General features: G+C 37.1%; 1 protein-coding gene across 1 annotated transcript in view; it reads left to right on the forward strand.

Moving 5' to 3' along the window:
- Nucleotides 1-20,181, forward strand: part of adgra1b (adhesion G protein-coupled receptor A1b) — a 198,753-nt gene that overhangs the window by 151,636 nt on the left and 26,936 nt on the right. The window contains exons 15-16 of the mRNA XM_028007742.1: nt 8,801-8,928; nt 15,274-15,397. Of these exons, the coding sequence (XP_027863543.1) occupies nt 8,801-8,928; nt 15,274-15,397 (252 nt within the window). The remainder of the gene's footprint in view (nt 1-8,800; nt 8,929-15,273; nt 15,398-20,181) is intronic.

Below are 20,181 nucleotides of genomic sequence, written 5' to 3' on the forward strand. Positions count from 1 at the left end.
TATCACCAAATGGTAACCAGTAACAACTAGCAAAGTTGCATGATAAATATAAGTTTCTTCATTCACAGACAAGGCCAGATGTTTTTTTATTATTATTTATTTTAGTTTTTATTTTAACAGGTGATATTCTGCCTTCTCACACAGAAACATGAAGGTTGGTGCTGGAGGTGGGGGTATGGGTGAATCTGTGAATCAGAGCAGAAGATGTGGGATGCAATGCCAGGAGGACAATGTGAAAATCAATGTATTTTCTTTAAAGCCCATCAAGTGTGAGTTGTGTTGGTGCTGACAGAACCGAGAAGCGTGTTCAAAGCAACATACAGAGAATAGTATATTAAATTGAGGGATTTATCTACCTGTGTATGCTGTCTGCCTCTGATCTCTTGGAAAGTTTAACAGCAGCTTGAATATATGTCCTTCTGAGACTTTTATCCTTACATACAACTTTTCGAGAATTTAAGAACTTTTTAGCGTATGTGTAAATAAAAGCTCCTGCGTTTCCAGTCTGTGTTCTGCATGGGTATCACATTGTGCGGTCATCCTTCTTGGCCCTTTCTTCTGGGGCCTTTGGCTATTTGCCAAATGTCACAGCAAGATCACAAACACTGCTTCTGAGAGCCACATGTATAACAGATCAGCCTGTTCTTCTAAATATTTAGCTCTGAAAGGATCCATCTGCTGAAAGTCACCAACTCTTTTTATCCATCTTCCTTTCTTCCAGTTCTCCTCCATCCTATTCAGCTCTAAGGTCATTTTAAATTGCCTATCACTGTTTTACTCTATGCAGAGCATTAAAATTAGAGCCACGTTCCAGGCTGCAGTTAGACAGTCTTCGCCTCTCTGTTATTCTAAGTATATTGGCTAAATTATAGTAAAATCTCAGTGTTTTTCTAATTGGAAAATGTCACTTCAGATTTATAGACCTGCTATTCTAATATTTAGGGTTTTAGTTAAGAGCTGAATTTACAAACCTTTTCATTAACAACTACTGTAGCTCTTGTTTCTTAATGCCAAATTAAGTGTTTTATCCATGTGTGGCCAATAACCAAAAACACAGTGTTTTATATCGGATCATAAATTATTAGATTTGATTAAACTCAAATAAAGACCAAAAATAGCTGCAAAGAAATTTGCTAGTGATTATAAAGTAATTAAGAGATTTTCAGCTCTGCTTCCACTGAATCTAATCAGCAATAAAAAACACACTCTTGAGTACTCTAACTTTCTGAAAAATATTGTTTTATGAATTTATGTAGAAAACAGCACAGATACTGAGTTCTGCTCTAACCCAAATGTCGACGCAATGTCCTCTGTGCTCGTCTTTAAAAAGTTCAGCTGGGTGGTGACATTATTCTTTTTTTTTTCATTAGAAAATGACACATTCTCACATTTTGCTGATCTATTAGGAGTTTAATAAGCACTACGTTTGCAGAACAGTTTCACATTATGTATCATAGTGTACTTATTAACACCCCTATTAAAAACCTGTGAAAAGACTTCAAATACATTCCTGTTATATTCCACTTACATAATTTCACATTGAAGACTTTTAATTTGGATAAGTTTATTTAATGAGAATAAATCATGTGGCTGTAGCAGACAGAGGGAGCTGACCATTCCTCCTTACACTGTCTGTGATGGGATGTTTTAATTGTAATGTTTGTGGTGTGGACCTCAGGAAGAATAATCTCTACTAGAGACTAATGGGATTCTTAAATACACAAACAAATAAACAAACAGCGTTGTTGAGTTTGGCACACAAAATTTTTGTTGATTTCAGTTTTTGGTTGTTATCCTGATGGAGATGCCAAAGACAAAGAATTTTCAGCTTTGAGCAAAAACCACGTGATTTGTTATTTTTAATATTCTGGTACTTCGTAGGGGTTGGACAGAAGTGCACTTGCTAGCAGCGGTGCCTTGCAGTAAGAGGTTTCTGGATTTGAATCCCAGCCTGGGGCCTTTCTGGATGTATTTTTTTCCCTGTGCATATATTGGTTCTCTCAAGTTACTCCATCTTCTTCATACAGTGTAAAAACATAACTGTTAGGATAATGGGTCTCTCTTAACTTTCCCTGTGGTATCAGTGGTTAGTGTGTGTGCATAGCAATTATCCTGTGTGTCTCTCTTGCTCTTTGTTGGACTGGTGACCCCTGGACAGGTGATCATTTCTACAAAATAGTACTGCCCATGTCCTTTACAAGCTTAACTGAATTGAAGGTTACGACCTCATGCAGGTGCACCTCCTTAACTTTGAGCATGATAAGCTTTCCCATATTTTCAGCCTTTGTTTCATGCCAGACAAACCTGGTCAAAAATACTGAGATTAGTGTTGAAGAGTTCATGAAGTCCTGCTGTGTCACTACCGGGTACCTTACTTTTCTATGACGCCACTGTTTTGTTTTTGTTTTTTTATATATATATGTATTAAATATTACGGAGCCCCTAAGGGGACATGGAGAGAAAAAAAAAGGAAAGAAATCCCGACTTATTATCTCGAGATCCCGACTTATTATCTCGAGATCCCGACTTATTATCTCGAGATCCCGACTTATTATCCCGACTTATTATCTCGAGATCCCGACTTATTATCCCGACTTATTATCTCGAGATCCCGACTTATTATCTCGAGATCCCGACATCAGTACATAACGACCTAATCACAGTGATGGAGGACACCCACCCATGGGGTAGATATATAGATTTTTATTTTGAGCTTGGGCTTGAGTATAAACACATTAAATCAGTGCTTGACAGCAGACATGAATTTAGTATTAGTGAGAGACATCTGAAGAGAGTTTTCAGAGCGCGGGGACTCATTCGGCGCAAGTCCTTTTCCGACTTGGCAGTTTTGGTAGAATTCATTAATAACCAGCTACAGTCCTCTGGACAGCTTCACGGTTACCGATGGATGTACGCTAAATTGCATGTGCATGATATCCTCCTCTGGGACATCTCTGGACCGCAGAAAATGATATAAGTCGTCCTCCATAATCAATGTAGACACACTCCCCCACGTTTACCGCATAAAAACATGCCTTTCCCCCCAAAAAAAGTAACTCGCGATTTTTCAGAAATGTCGCGGGATCTCAAGATAATAAGTCGGGATAATAAGTCGGGATCTCGAGATAATAAGTCGGGATCTCGAGATAATAAGTCGGGATAATAAGTCGGGATCTCAAGATAATAAGTTGGGATCTCGGGATCTCGAGATAATAAGTCGGGATCTCGAGATAATAAGTCGGGATCTCGAGATAATAAGTCGGGATTTCTTTCCTTTTTTTTTTCCTCTCCATGTCCCCTTAGGGGCTCCGTAAAATATAATGGCAATCTGTAAATAAAATGTCTGGAAATACTTTGTGCGTTGCAACAAGTTGTTATATCAGTTAGGAAGTGAAGGCTTCCCTATCCACGACTACTGTTGGGGTGACCACCAACACATCATATTGTGAGATTTATTTTTCTGCTATTGTCTGTCTTGAGTTGCACTTACTTTGACTATGTTGCATACTGTTTTGTTTTTTTTAATCTAAAGCATCCCAGATCTTATTTATTGTGTCTGATATTACAATTTGTAAAAATCTAAGAGATTTAAGACAGACAAAAAAAAAGCGAAGAGGGACAAATTCTTTTTCAGAACACTATATCTGTTTGCTACGTTTAGTTGTTATAAATTTATTTTAGAAAAAGCGTCTCAACCCACACGTACTGCTGACTTTTATTTATTGGGTTGAGCTGTGGTTAAAGACTCACTAGGTGACAGACTGACATTCTGAATTAACATTATAAGCTCAGTGATTATCACTTCATGTCCCTTGAAACCATTTGCCTTCTTCCGTCTCACCTGAAGCCATTTTGTCAGAGCTGCCATCACTCACCATCATGTTTAATATCTCACAGTGTTTTAGCTCTGCTTGCTTTCAACAATATAACAACTAATTTCAAATGAAAGCTGTTTTTCTACGCCCTTTTGTAAAATTGATGTTAATTTTTTTGTACTATTAACTGCTATTTTTTTATTTTTAAATTATATAAATCTGGTATATCTGAAACTCAGAAGTTCTTGCCATGTGTCTTCTTTCCCTAATCAGAAGAAACTGAGTTATTTGAAGCCATTTACAGTTGGAATGTCTTTGTGGTATTGTGCTTCATTGTGGTTTTTTTCCGAAAAGGACCATTTGCATCCTGGTCTTTCTTTGTTTCTGTACGCTTTCTGTTTGCTCACAGTAACTGTTCATTTGATTGCTGGCTGTAGTTCTAGTTTATAGCTTCTGTTTATTTATGTAGAGAAATTTCACAACCAGAGTCCTCTTAGGATGCTTTACAAAAAAAAAGCAAATTGGGTTATTCAAATCCAGTGGCATACAGTCAAATGTAATCCAAGCGTAATACAGTTCAGTTCAGTCAGACTTAATGTATTGGAGTCTTACAGCATATCAGGATGTCAGACATTGAGAACATTTGTCAGTGTTGGATGTTTTACTGTGATATGCACGTATTTTTGATAAGTTTGTGAAATCTATAATGCTAATACTTCAAATGTAAATCCTGCAGTTTCTGTTTTATAAACATTGGTAGTAAAATCATCTTAATGCTATGAATAGCTTCGTGGATCTTTTATAACATGAGCACCATGTGAATGCAGTCCTCTCATTGCCATGGCATCCACTGACGCTGGATAGAAAGCCTGTTGCAGCATTGTGTTTTATTTGCTTCATGATGACTCACAGTCAATGTTTTCCACCATCATTATCACCCTTGTAATCAGATGTTGCTTGGACAAACCTTCAGCGACCTTTGTGATTGTATATCCAGCTGTCTACTGACTGCAGACACTGAGTTTCATTTACACAGAGTATACCTGTAAAATGCCTGTTCATTTATGCCTTGTATCTGTTATTTTGTTTCTGATTAACAAAATAAACATTTGGTGATTTTTTTTTATATGTGTTATAAAGACAAAACTGTAGATGTGGCCAAAGAGGTTGAACACAGTTCAGATCAGCAGTTTATGTCATAATAATAAGTGATTTATTTTACTTTGGTTATACATACATACATACATACATACATACATACATACATACATACATACATACATACATACATACATGCATAACGTGGATGTATTTGAGCATCCAGCTATTGCTAACTGTCCTCAGCAATAGCAGTATACATTTATTATTGGGGCCTGCCATGCAAAGCAATGGCAGGAACCTATTGGTATTCTCCCAATTCTTTATTTTTCATCCGTAACCGTTAATGCGGCTCATACCGCTGGGTGCACACCTACAAATGAGGTATCAAAACGTGCAGAAAATTCACGCCATTGGAGCTATTACTTTTGGTGGGATTTGGGGTTAACGTGGCGACATAATTCGCAAAAAACTACGAAAAAACCCCCATTATAAGTCAATGGGAAAAATCCTAGAAATACCCTATTTTTGAGGATTTTCTGTGTCGTCACGAATTCACGTAGAAATGCCATTCAAATTTCATTTTGTAGATACGTCTGTGATCTCTTCGAAAGTGAAGACGGCTCGTCGATACCAGTTACGGTTTGTCCACAATTTGTCTCTAAGCGACCCAAAGTTTCTCATTTTTCCGAAAATTAGAGTGAGAGCCAGGGCCTTTAGATCTCGGCTAGAGTGAGAAATGAAGAGATTTTTTGAGCCCAAAATAATTTTGAAATCGCCATCACGCCCACAAATATCGCACGATTGGTATCAAAATCGGTCCTCACATTGATACACATGTCTGCTCCGGTAAAATATTTTCGAAATTTATCTAGACCGTACGGTTTTCTGTCACGGTGCTTCAGAGCAAAGTCATGCGACAGGATTTTCTAGGCTGTCTCAGGCTCTTTCACTAACAGTTCACACCTTGGTGAGAAACTTATTTAACATAGCAACGGAACTCAAGAGGCTATTGGCTGCTGGTTAGTACTACAAATACGCATCACTGTAGTTCTATCTATCCTCAGTTGAAACAGATCAGGACTGAACTGGCCTTTAGAACTACTTGCTGCTATGGGCTGTATAGAACTGATTTAACTCAGTAACTGTTACACATGGGATTAGTTTGGAACTTTAAAATTAAGCATAATAATAATTTCAAAATAAAAGCCTTGAATATTTTTAAATCAGATATTTGCTCTGTTGGGCAATATATAACTGATTTAACCCAATGACTGTTATACATGGGATTAGTTTGGCCCTGTGAAATGAAGTTTAACAAAAATTCCAAAATAAAAGCCTTGAATATTTTTACATCAACTACTTGCGTTTTCAGCAATATATAACTGATTTAACCCAATGACTGTTATACATGGGATTAGTTTGGCCCTTTGAAATGAAGTTTAACAAAAATTCCAAAATAAAAGCCTTGAATATTTTTACATCATGTAATTGCTCTTTTTGGCTTTATTTGACTTTTTCATCCAAAGCACTGTTACACATGGTATTAGTTTGGAACTTTAAAATTAAGCATAATAATAATTTCAAAATAAAAGCCTTGAATATTTTTAAATCAGATATTTGCTCTGTTGGGCAATATATAACTGATTTAACCCAATGACTGTTATACATGGTATTAGTTTGGCCCTTTGAAATGAAGCATACTGAAAATTTCAAAATAAAAGCCTTGAATATTTTTACATCAGCTACTTGTGTTTTGAGCATTATATAACTATTTTAACCCAAGGACTATTACGCATGGGATTAGTTTGGCCCTTTGAAATGAAGTTTAACAAAACTTCCAAAATAAAAGCCTTGACAACATTTTATATCATACTGAATGGTGCACATCCGCCTTACTTAACGTTCTTGTGGTTCTCCGCATGCTATTGATTACGTTGCGGCGTTCTTTAGCATCGATGCTAATTTGTAGCGTGACAACGCCGGGCCCAAACCCGACGGGCGCGCCTTGGCAGGCCCCGGCTAAATTTCTTCCGAAATTTTCTAGTTTGGTTTATCCTTATTGTGAAAAACCTGTTATTGTGATAAGAATGTTGAAATATTCTGATTACAGCTAATTTAAATCATTATAATTTTTTTGGTTGTGATTCCAGGGTAGTAACTCTCCAGCATAGTGCTGCCACCACAATGCCTGCCATTTGGTACAACATCAGATTTTAAAGCCTTGCTTTGATTCCTTCAAACATTTTTTTACATTGTGGCCAAAAAGTGCATTTTCTGCCTGATATGGCCATATAACTTGTTGTCCTCTCTACATGTGCTGCTGCATATTTCAGTTAGATTTGGATGGCTCTGTTTTAGGGCAGGGTTTCTGTTTTCTGGTCAGTACCTCCTCCATCCACAGTGATGTAAAACTGGCTTCACTGTAGAAAGTGACTCTGATGCTCCAATTGTTTTCATTTAATGGCAGTTTTTTTCTTTTTCAACCATTTTTTATGTGCAGTTTTGGTCAGATGGCTGAAACTTAGACTCAAGTGGAACAACACAATCGTCTGAAGAACATATGAGGTGTTTTAGGAAGAGTGAGGTAAGATGGAAGCTTCTAGAAATGCCTTCCCATAACCCTGATGTCAGCCCTACTAAAAGTATTTAATGCTTCACAACTGGATTTGTGTCAGGAAACAATTCTTGTCTTTAAATGTATTTGAAATTGCTTTGTTATATAATCATTTTACTCTGAATAAAATGGTTCGTCAGAATGCATCAGGTTTTGCATCCTGAATGGATGGAAGCTTATAACCAGAAGTGAAATTCTATATATATGTGGCAAAACGTTATAATATGTCTTTTTGGGACGAAACTATTTTTTACAGGATATATTCTTTTAAAATCTAAGGCTTAAAAGATCTGCTGAATGGATTAGGATTCAGGACGGATTTATAATCCCAACAATCAGCAGTCGACTTTAGAACAGTGCTGGTAAAAGCTCTGAGTCAGGTCACAACCCCTCACAGGTCCAGACAGGCTCATCGGCCTTTTGGATAAACACGGCGAGGGAATCTCCCACTGGGCTCGTTTCTGAGACAATGATAGAGCCAGACAGCTTGTATGTGGATCACTCTCTGAGACACAAAGTCACACCGAGCTGGCGGGGCTTATGGAGATAAGGTGCACTTTATTTAGCAACTTCAACACGATGGAGCCAAAAATTACGACATCACTCTTCATTTTGCCTCGGTCTCTGCCAGACAGTGCGTTGACTGCATGCAGGGTGTGAGTGTGGATTGTTTTCAAAGGCCCCATTTTGTTCGTGTGTAGATCTAAAGCTGACAGGAACTCTTACAAAGAACTTTGCATCCTTAGAGGTTTAAGCTGTAACGGTCACAGTTTGTGCCACATCTGAACGACGTCTTTGCGACATTTATTTCACATTCATTGTATTATATTTTCTCTCCCTATTTGCTTTCTTTAATCTATTTTTGGTCCAGAATTTTTCTGCTGGCAGCCCAGGAAGCTTATAATATTTTTGCATTCAGTCACTCTGCCAAACATTGTCAGCTTAATGCCTGAAATGTTGAATGTAAATGCAGAGGGAAGACTATTCGCTCGACATGGTTGCTTCTCCTTTGTAGGGATTTGGACAGCATTCTAACTCAGAGACATTTCCTCGACATTTATTTGTATTTTGCTCACATATCTCATCAGATGCACTATGCTGTGAAAATGTATCCTAGGAGCTCATTATGTGTCATTATGTTGTTTTTTTTTTGGTGACGAGCTGATTTTCCAAAGTGCTTTCATTTTTCACACCAAATTTTTACTGACTGATGGTTTTTCTTGGCACTGATAGTGACAATGTTTTTCTTGTTTGTTTTTCTGTGCTTCAGGATTTGAAGAAGGTGCTTTCTTTCCCCCCCTACCCTGGGGAGTTTTTGCACCCGGTCGTGTATGCCTGCACGGCGGTCATGTTGCTCTGCCTCTTCGCCTCCATCATCACGTACATAGTGCACCACAGGTAAGAGGAAATCTCATAAACTGGATAACAGGTCTGCTACATTTAAGGTTTAAGCCTCTTCAGCCTGGCATGCTGAAATTTAAATTCACAGTCATTAACTCCACCTCAGCGTTTGGACAAGCGGGCAGACGGTTACATAATCTCCTAATTTCTCACCTTTTTTTCCACCCTCATGGTGGTTTGTGACTCCTCTGCCTCAGATCCTGGGCTCACTGGGATGTGAGTCAGATGCTTTAGGCTGCTGTTAAGCCCTACAATCTGTCTAAGAGGATATAAAACATGTACACATTAGTGTCTGTGGTAAAGCATGTGTTTTAGTCCATCATAAGACAAACACATGCCCCCAACGGATTTGTTAGGAGGTATAGAGGCCACCTTTGTTGCTTTATATCTGAACGAGGTGAGAACAGAGAAGCGAGCATTTCTTGGGATTTAGTGTAGTGTACCTTCAGCCTTTTTTAGGTTTATAAAGTAGAAGTTTGCTCGACTAGAATATTGTTTAAGCGCAGCAATAAGTCACTTTGCTAATTGCCGTGGTTTATATGCAGTGTTTGTGAATTAAAAAGATAAGATGTTGGACTTTTTTGCCGTTGAGATATATCCTATTGAACTAGGAAACACATTTGTTAGCAGAAGAAATAAAAACATTAAAGAAACATCAGCTAGCCCTGCGACAGACTGGCGACCTGTCCAGGGTGTACCCCGCCTCTCGCCCGGAACGTAGCTGGAGATAGGCACCGGCAACCCTCCCGACCCCATTAGGGACAAGGGTGAACAGAAAATGGATGGATGGATGGATGGATGGAAACATCAGCTATAACTGTATTACTGCTCATGTTCAATTAACATTTTACTTGACACTAAATGTATTATTTTGGGTACTGGGAGTCCAATGAGATATTAGTGTGACCCTTTTTTGGTGTTACATCTAAAGATATCTGCTAAACATCTGATTTTTGAACAAGGTGAGAAACTGCACAACTAGTTTCATCAACAAGTTTCCAGGTTTTAGGCTGTGGGTGTTATGCTTACATCAGTAGCCCATATCTTGAAACTGCTCAAACCACAAGCATCTTAAAGTATTTTTGGCAAAAAAAACATCAGTTCCTATTTAGGCTAGAAGCAAAAAGAAAGAAAAAAAAACGTCCATATTTTCAGATGTGATGGCAGATTTTATGTTTTGCACACACAGAGTTAGAGGGGATTTTCCTTCAATGTAGCTCACATTAACGAACTCTTCCACCTCCTCCACACCTCCCACTAGGCTCTCCCTAACACTAAAACACATCTCTGTTTAGTAACACTTCAGTATCACTCCAGCAGACTGACAGGATCCAAGCCGTGAAGCGCTGGGACTGGGTGTTAAATGGGCAGAATGCAAGACAGTTCAGTGATAGACACAGCATGGAGTGGGAGCTCATGTAGAAACATATTTACCCACATTGAGGTGTGTGTTGGCATCTTGACAACAAGATATTTTAGGACAGAATTTGTGATTATTGGCAAACGTTAGATGTTTGAGCAAAGGGAAATTCACAGCAGTTGGTATAATTTCCTTAAACCCAAAATCCTTTGAAAGCAACGGACACAATTTACATCAAAAGTGTTCACAGTCAGGACAAATTAACAAATACTTAAATCAGACCGCAGCAGTCAGAGAAATTTTCCAACACTTCACAGTTTACATACCAGCATATTTAGAGACTTTACAAATCAAACTATGCTGAATTAGATGTGAACCCCTGGTGTTTGCAGAGGTTAGGGACCATAGCCGCCCACAAGTAGCTGAAATCCACAAATACTTGAGACTCATTCTAAGAATGCATTCATCTGCTTATTTTAATAGTTCAAACACAAAATATACCATAATATGCATTAATACGCACAATGAAATGGTCCAGCCATAGAAGCTAAATTTTGGAGTTACTTCAACAGAAAATAAATCTGGCAAACTGAACTATGATTAAGTGGGAGTCCACTGTAGACATGTATTGTAACTAATGTTAAGGTTAAATTATTTTTTCTTAATCACTAAGATCTATGTAATTTCCTACTTCACAGAGAAGAATAATGTTCATATGATAAAGGTATGACATTTCAGCTTAAACCGAATGCTTCGATTTCAAGGAGGTTCCAATAGAATCAAGATTTATCAGGAATTGCACTTATGTATTTTATTGATGAGATAAAGAAATAAGCAAACATTAACCATGAAGTTAAAAAATGTCTGGAGGAACTTAGTGCTCAAAATAATTGTTGATGTTTCAGAGAAAAGAGAGGAGTGAGTCATCCTGGCCACTGCTGGACCGCCACATTAAATCTGATAAGAAAAAAGACCTAACACACTTTTTCTCTTATTTGAAACTCCAAAAGTAGTTTTGCGTTTTCTTTCTGTCACTGTCTCTGAGTGTCAAATAGATTGACAGAAGAAATTTCGCCCATGTGTTTTTACAGTCTGGTCTCTGTCAGACGCTTTTGAACCACGTCGTTTTCACTTTTTGTATCTTTTATTACTTCGTTCGGCTGCAGCTGCCTCCTGACAAAGTTCACTGATGCAGGTGTCTCTAAGGAAAGGCCCTTCATTGCTTGTGAATTTTTTCTGCTTTAGGGGTTTTAACTTTGTTAAAAAAGCAGCATAAACAACATTTAAAAATAATTTAGTTCATTTGGCGTGCTGTAATTACCCATCAGATAAATTATGCACAATTTGATTTTATTTAACATTGATGTGACTTTTAAGTTTTTACTTGCACTAGATTTTATTTGGGAGCAAAAGAGAATGAATAAAAATGCATCTTTTTTAGATTTTTATTTGAAAGTATTTTTAATTCCCACTTCAGGAAGATTTCCCACTGTGGTAATGACTCTAATTAACTTTGTGCAAAAATGCTTAAGATATTTATAGACTAAATAACTAATTTAGCAGGATTACTCTAGCCTATTCAACCTTTCTGTCATAACAGGCATCCATTATATCAACCTCTTTGTGTCTTGTACTGTTTCTTCATATTCCATTTTTTTTCTTTGTTTGTTTCTCCTCTAGCAGAATGGGACACAGTTCGTTAAACAGAGCAGAATTAGTTTCTTTCATATCGTCTTGTTAATTCCTGACACAGATCTTTATCTTATCCTCACTTTTGTCTCTTTTGCTGACATAATAAATATGCATTAGACTGTAACCATTTCCATTGCAGCTTGTTACTAAGCCTGCGCTCTTTGGTTTATGAGACATCAGCGGCACGTTTGGCTTGGCTAAACCTCCTCAATGTAAAACTTCTTATATTACAGTCTGTTGCTTTATTGCCCTTTGCATTTGTCGAAGCGGTTGGTTTTGAGGTGAGAGAGTAGATGCAGAGCCGGGGCTGTTTTATCCCCCACCAACCCTCTGAGAGATGGAGATATGGAGGGTTGCCAGGTTAATGTACTTGACCCAATGAAAGCCCGCAGCAGAACCTGTGAAAACCTCTTCCAGGGAGGCCAGCAGCCACCCTGATTTATGGGCCTGGTGCCGGATGGACCTGGAACTCAGTGGCGGCCCAGAAAACAGCAGCTCTAGTTCTCCCTCCCCTTTGCAGAAATCAGTGAAGCCCAGCCCAAGACACGCCTCCAGGCTCAAACAGTCGCTGCTTCATCTACAGTGGGCTCACGTGCAGCCAGAGCTCTACTCCTCCATTTTGGGGAGGGAAGATTTCCACAGCAGGGTTATGTAATTTCAAACAGGGACAGTGACTGAATCAACAACAAAAAAAAATTGAGAAAAAAACCCCCACTATGAGCTAACAGTGGATGGGAATGAAAAGATTAGATAGTTTAAACTCACACAGCCCAGCACACATGTTGGAAATGTCTGACCTATTTAGCCATGTCTCCTAACAACTGGGTGGAAAGCAATGATGTGGGTTGAGTGCATTTGCATCAAAGACTCCTATAAAGTTTGGAAAAGTAGGAAACAGACTGGAATTTGATTTAAGTATCCCTTCCTTCCTTGTGTCCTATTTTCTGTCTCTCTTTGTCTCTACTACTTTTTTATGTATGAAGGTGCGTGTAAAGGAATTTGGGAAGTGGAGTATGGAAAAGTCTGGAATTTTATTCTTGGAAGATTTGAAATTCTAACTTTATCCAACCATCTTAAAAATAGAATTTTCTAGTTCATTATGAAACCCAGCAGAGTGATTGTTGCACATAGAGCTATAATTACTAGATGGTGTGAGTTTTGTTGAGTAAGTTGTGTGGGAATGTTTCAGGCTTAGTGATAAAGTCATGCTGGAGGATGAATATGCACACTTACTGGTGCCTGAAATATTATGTGGTGAAACAAATTGAATTGATCCTATCCTGTTTTGTGCTCAAGTGAGCCATCAGGCTCGGTGAAGTGTTCACATTTCAAAACCTTCCTTATTCGTTCCTTTATTTTGTGTTCTGGGAAGTGCTGAAAGAGTATCTATCTAAACATCAGTCTTCTAAAGGTTCAGTCAGAAAGAGCTTAAAAGCTTCAAGGCTTCGTCACTAAATGGAGCAGGTGGGTTTGTTCTCGGTTTTCCAGCTTTGCTTTTTTTAGATCTCACGAATCATACAATTAAAAAATGTAAATGGGCAGTAGAAAACGAAACAAATGCATTGTTAATCTTTGAGATGTCTTAAAAATGTATCAGTGACGTTATTTCCAATATAAATTATCTGTGTAAATATTGATCAGTTTATTTTAATAGCTATATTTTAACTAATTAATTTCTAAATTCTCATTTAACTAAACAATTAGTCTTAATTTTGATTCATTTCTATAGAATGTTTTGTGAGTGTGAATTAAGTCTTTGCAGAACTTTGGGTGACTTTATTCATTTTGTACTGGAGTGAAATTGGGGAGAAAAAGCAACAATATTTCATAATTCATACATTAATACTCCCTGCAGAGTATTCTGCCAGTGGGGAGTTTATAAATGAGAACCAGGATTTGTCTTTGTAGAAAATTATATAAAGGACAAACGAACGATAGTAACTTTCTAAGTACTATATATAGAGTATTTTACACCAACTATGGTGGCCTGTAAACTGTTCTTTCACTAAAAAATATCTTTTTAAAAGACTCATCTTCTATTCACTGCTCAGTTTTTTTTTCTGTTGGGTCTTAAATTGCATAAAGCTACATCTTGGGACTCGATGCAGCAATATCTAATAATATGCTAGAATATTGTCCATCAAATTTTTAACACTCTCTTAGTCTTGTTTTAATCCAGATCTGCTCTACCCCAATCCTAAGCAGTTTTATAATTTTACTTTACAGTTTTCTCAACCTGGGATATGTGTAGAAATCCTGTCAAACCAATAAAATTTATATTTCACCTTTATTATAATTATATTCTATCCTAAGTCATTAATTCACACACTTGCTGTACATATATTTACATATACATACTGTATCTGCATTTTTTGAATCTTTGCAAGGACTGCTCTAAGCTGCTTTTTATATTGACAGCATGTTATATTTTATTTTTGTTTTGTCTACAATTGCTACTCAGTGGTGGTTGTTGTGTGTCTTGTCTCTATGCTGCTGTAACTGCGAAATAATTTCCCTGCTGGGATGAATAAAGTAATTCTATTCTATTCTATTAAGTCTGACTAAAGAGTTCAATATGAAAAAGTTAGGTAAAGCTATTTTTGGCTCCTTTTGACATTGTACTTTTTAGAAATAGTTCTTAAAAAGTAAGAACTTTTTTACAAAACATTTATAAAAGTTTGTAAATACATGCAGAATGAAATCATTTTGGAGCAAAATAACAGATGACATCATAATACAATAAAAATTGCAAATTTGAAGATGAGGCTACCTTAAAAAATCCTGTCCTACCCTAATTCTACACATTTGTTAAGTTAATGAAGTGACTTAAAATGCTGCCTACACACAAAAATCCCATTGAGTAGATGGGATTTTTGATGGGAGATGGAAGCCTATTTCTTTCTGTTCCATGCAAAAACCTTTGCAACATGTTCAGATGGGGTAGAAGGGGGATAACAGCTTGAGGTAGCAGCATTGGTACATCAGCAGATTGTTGCTGCTTTCCTTACATAATGAGAAAATCTATTCAAACTCAAAGCTATTTAAATCAAAAAGAACATGCAAACATGTAGGAGCAGGTTGTGGTAAGGAGCTATCTGAGTCAGTCTGCATCCCACATGGAGAAGTTGTTCTCCTCCGCACACCTGATCCAACTCCTCAGTCCTAGTGAGCTGCATTCTGGGTTTTCCTGTTGAGCAGTTTAAAAAAAACAAACAGATTGGCTACTTTCTAAATAAAATAGAGTTTAGCTGCATCTGTAATTTTTTGTGTTGTCTTTTTCTTCCTCCCAGCGCTATCCGCATCAGCAGGAAGGGATGGCACATGCTTCTCAACTTCTGTTTCCATACAGCGCTGACCTTCGCCGTGTTTGCCGGTGGCATCAATCGAATCAAATACCCCATCATCTGTCAAGCAGTAAGTGCATTCTCCTTTCTTCCACCCTCACTCTTTTTGGAAAAAAAGAGGATTGTGAATGTGTATCCAAGTGTCAACAACCAGGTCAGTGTGTGCAGCCCATGAACCCAAAGCAATCTTGGTTCTATGCTTTCATGCTTCAGCAGTGTGTGGTCTGGGCATTCCTTTAGTAAGGCTGTGGCACAATGACAGTAATAATTCATGCTTTTGCCCCACATAAATAGACACAGCTCCAGTGGCTTTTGTGTCTGTGTAACCACATCTGAAAAAGATATTCCATACAAGTGTTTTATTTATATATTACAACAAAAATCCTGTCATATTCTTTAAAAATGACTTATCTGAGTGACCTCTAAGATATAAAGAAACCACTGTGGTTAAGATGATTTCTGTATTTTAGACTCTTTCGTTTTGTTGGTTCAGTTTTAAGTTTGGGTTTTTACAGGTGAACCTCAATCAATTAGAATATGATTTGAAATATTAATTTGATCAATGGAACGTACATATATATTTATTAAACACTCCATAGGAAAGATAAGGCATAAAAGATCATTAGTAAAGAAGCTGGATCCTAGCATTTCACTTAGAAAGTTAAGTGGAAGGAAAAGAGTTCATTCCCTGCATAGGTAATCCCATCCTTTAGAGGATTGTAATGCAAAGACTGTTCAAGAGTTTAGTGGAGATTCACCACATGGTTTCTGTTCCACATTTGTTGCACTGAGCCGATCTGAACCAAATAAAACATCAGAAATGTTTCACATGGGAACAGAGAAAAATGACCGGATGGTTGTTCAGTGAGGCTCCTTTGTGTTTTATTTGTAGATTACGCTCCCATAGTCTGGTTTTTACAGTTAATAATGATTATGAGGAGTCCTCTGCTGTTGTAGATGGTGCAGAACCACAGTTTGATCATTTCCGTGTCATGCTGCATTGATGCAGTAATTCAGGTATAAGGAACCCCAACCAAGTATTCAGTGGACTTCCTGTTTGATGTGGACAGTCTTTTCAGGAGGTTGAAATTTCCATATTAAAAATTAGTTTTTATTGGTCTTATGTAATATTCAAATTTTCTGAGAAGTTAAGCTTTGATTTGTTTTTATTAGCTGTAAGCAAAAACCAGTGATGAATTCTTAAAATAATGCTCTTTGTGTAATAAATCTGCATGAGTTTCTTTTTTTAAATCATTTTTTCATATGGAATTAAAATAGTAAAATAATTTTTCATATTTAAATTGGTTAAATTTGTTCATTTTAGCCACTTTTGTGGCTTTTAGTTATATACAAAGATGGAAAGCAATGAAGACGCTTTGTCTTTTTTTCCCAACTTGTTCTAGACAACTCCTGCACTTCCTCTGATGTAAGCCGTTCTCTGTGCCTGCATTGGATGTCCTGTCAGTGTGATCATCTTTTTGCTGCTCTTGTCTCTGAGGCCCACAGAGTTGAATGAATGAGTTAGACAGAGCGACACGGAGAATTTAGTTGTCAGTACAGATTTGGAAACAGGACATGCTTTTGTGCCTGCTAGCAATTTGCTATTTTTAGGTATTCATGAGGAGGAAACATGAAGGGATGCCATAAAATATATTAAAGTCTGTACTTTAAATACAGATTAGCATCAAAGTACAAAAGCTGTTGCAAATGTTGCGTACATTTTTTAAATTTAAATTATTTGAGAAACACACTCAAAATAATCATTCAAAAGTCCAAATTGTACTCTTTTATGTGGTTAAATATAATTTTAACAATATTCGAACATTTTTACAAACTTGCTTCTGCAAATTATCCTCTACTGTCACCTCTTTTGGTTCACCTTTCTATAAACAAAGACTTTTACACCTATTTTCCTATTTTCCCATCTCAGTTTTTGCTGCCTTCTGTCACCCCCTGTTTGTTTCAGTGGGCCTTGTTCGCTCTCCGTTTTGTGAGCTGCAGCACATTTGGGACTTAGCTGTCTCTTCTGCCTTCGCTGGCACTTAAGGTGTCCCCTCAGTCCACAGAGTAAAGACTCCACTGTTACCTGATGAAATGCACCCAGCTTCCCCTGGCCTGTCTCACCAGCTGTCATGTCTTCCTCCACTGGAGGATCTGTCACAAATTGGCTGAAGTTTGTCATAAAATGCATCACCCATCCACCTACCTGCTCCCTACCATTTAACATCGCCCTACTAATTTCATGACTTGAAAATATGTGGTTCCATTTTGCTGTGACAGGAAGTGAATACCTGACAGGTGAACCACATTTTTTCGAATTGTAAGCAAACCTTTGCCAGCTTAAACAAGTCAGCCATGAATTTCTGACCATTGGCAGGAAAACTGAGTAATGCTGCATTTCTTGTAGAAACACAATGTTATGATGGGGAACAAATGCAGTGACTTGGCTTTCACAAAGAGGTTACTTTAATACTTTTTTGGGGGGAGAAGGAGAAACAAATCATGCACAATTGCGACAACAGAGCGACTCACAAAAGGACAGAAGTTGGCTGCAAAAAAGGACATGTATAAAAAAAGTGAATTTTCAGATTTGTTCTAACAAATCTAAATGTCAGCATAGCCTTTACACTGGCGTTCACAGTAAAAGAGCAGCAACAGACAAGCTGTGCTGATAGCTGATGCTCTCTGTCTGTGTAATGTGACGCATTCAGCTGAGGCTCAAATGAAAGCCGTGTGGGAGCAACCTGAGCTCATAGCGTGTGCTGCTATAACACTCAGTAATAATTACAACACACAAAGGAAGGCGAAAACAACTCTCTCTGTTATTTTTGTCACAGCCACAAAGGGAGCATGTTATGTGTTGAATTAATAGCAAGTCATATCAAATTATGGTGACTCTAGCCTCACACTTTAACAAATATCTCCCTGTGCAAAGATCCTCAGCAGAGCAAGATGTGCAACTTCACTACAGCTTTTCTAAAAGCTACTTAGTTCTCCGATGGAGCAGCGAAGACGTTCTATAAATTGAAAAGTCATGGTCCGTGTCAAGAAAAAAGAATGAAGCACCCTGGACCTCCTTAGTCCTGATTGGGTTTGTAGAACACTTTGAAAACCCAAAAAGTCACTAAAGTCGATAAAATAAAATGAGAACTAAAGACAGAATCACCTACATAAAACAGGCCAAAAACAACAAAAGAACAGTGAAAGCAATAAAAATCAGAAAGTGGAAGAAAATAAAAGACTAATAAGTACGACTGATATTTTCAGCTAGAAATAAAAGTCAGTAGCATTAACCACTTGTACAAATAAAAGATGTTGGCTCCACAGTTTTGGTACAAAAATGTTCTGTGATCTCATCTTTAACAAGAACTAGTTCACTCAGTTCAGTCAGTTTAAAATGAATTGATTCATATTTACAATTCAGCTCCTAAATATTCTGAACTAAGTTCAGAGCTCCAATTTAAAATAAATCTCATTCATTTATCATAATTTCCCTGAAATAAATATGACATACTATGTAGATAGTGATGTTATTCATAATTAGCCTGTGAATTATGGTATCCCCTAACATCCACTTTATTTTGTCATGTTTTCTTTGCTAAAAAACAAAACAACAAAGAAGATTATCTGAATTTGCAAAATAAATAATTTTAGCCAGGCTCTCAGTAATTATACATTTGTTCATCATTTCAAAGCCATAAAATCAGAACTAGTTCACGTTGGATTTATGCAACTTTGTTCACAATGGAATTAAACCAACATAATGTTTATCTTTAACAAAATCCTGAATCATTTTAATTACATTATCTGACAAAACCTCCAATCGTATTTATTTTTTTAGTTACTTACCTCCACGATGATTGGAGTTGGAGTTGCAGCTTGTCTGCACCTTTTTGCTTCATCTCTGCACTTAATAAAAAAAATAAAAAATCGAAGTCTCCAGCTAATATACTTTCATAAAGAGAAGCCAAAAGCACCATAGTCCAGTTTAAAGGGAGAGCCTAAACTATCCTCACATGCTGCCTGTGTACACACACACACTCAGAGACTGAGAGCAAAATGTTGCTGTTCTTTCTCTATGAAATATTCTAAGTTTGCTTCTAAAAAAATCAAAGGGTTTATATTTTCAAACTTGGACATGTGAGAAGAAACCAAAAAAATGAAATTGGGAAAAAATCAAAGTAATTTTGGAAAGAAATCAGACTTTTCATTAGGACATGCCCTTTGGCGGTTTATTCAGCGCAGAGATTTATATTTAAATTAGGATGGTGTGTTCTATCTGTGTCTGGATATCTGTGTGTTTTACTTCTACTTGTCTTACAGTTTTTTACATATTAGTTGTTTCAGACCTTCAACCGTTTCCACATAAGCTCTGAGAACTGCTGGCTTGTAGGAATGTCTAAAAAAAAGACTAGACGCTAAAACCAGTAAATTTTACCCCCTGAGTGTCTTCAGCTCTCTGTAACTATGTTATTATAAACCCCTGTGGCTCATACTTAATGACTTTTTCTGAAATTACTCTCTTTTGCATCTGTTCAGTGTGAAATATTTGTAACATCAAATATTCAAATTATGGCCATATAAGCTTGGATCTGCTGAGATGATCATTTTTCCACACAGAAACAATGTAAATTTTTGCATACCCAGCTGTATTATTATGTGTTGCTGTAGCAACCAGATGGGCACTGACTATCAAAATAAACCTAAATCTTTGCTAATTAGGTTGACATATTGAGTTACAGATAATTATGGTGGAATAATATTTAATATAGATTTTACTTGCTTCACTGAAGTAGTTATAATCACCTAGAAGACAATCTAAAAAAGCAGCATATTTATTACACGCTTAAGGGC

This window comes from Xiphophorus couchianus, chromosome 22 (genome assembly GCF_001444195.1).
Source record: "Xiphophorus couchianus chromosome 22, X_couchianus-1.0, whole genome shotgun sequence".
Classification (NCBI taxonomy): Eukaryota; Metazoa; Chordata; class Actinopteri; order Cyprinodontiformes; family Poeciliidae; genus Xiphophorus; species Xiphophorus couchianus.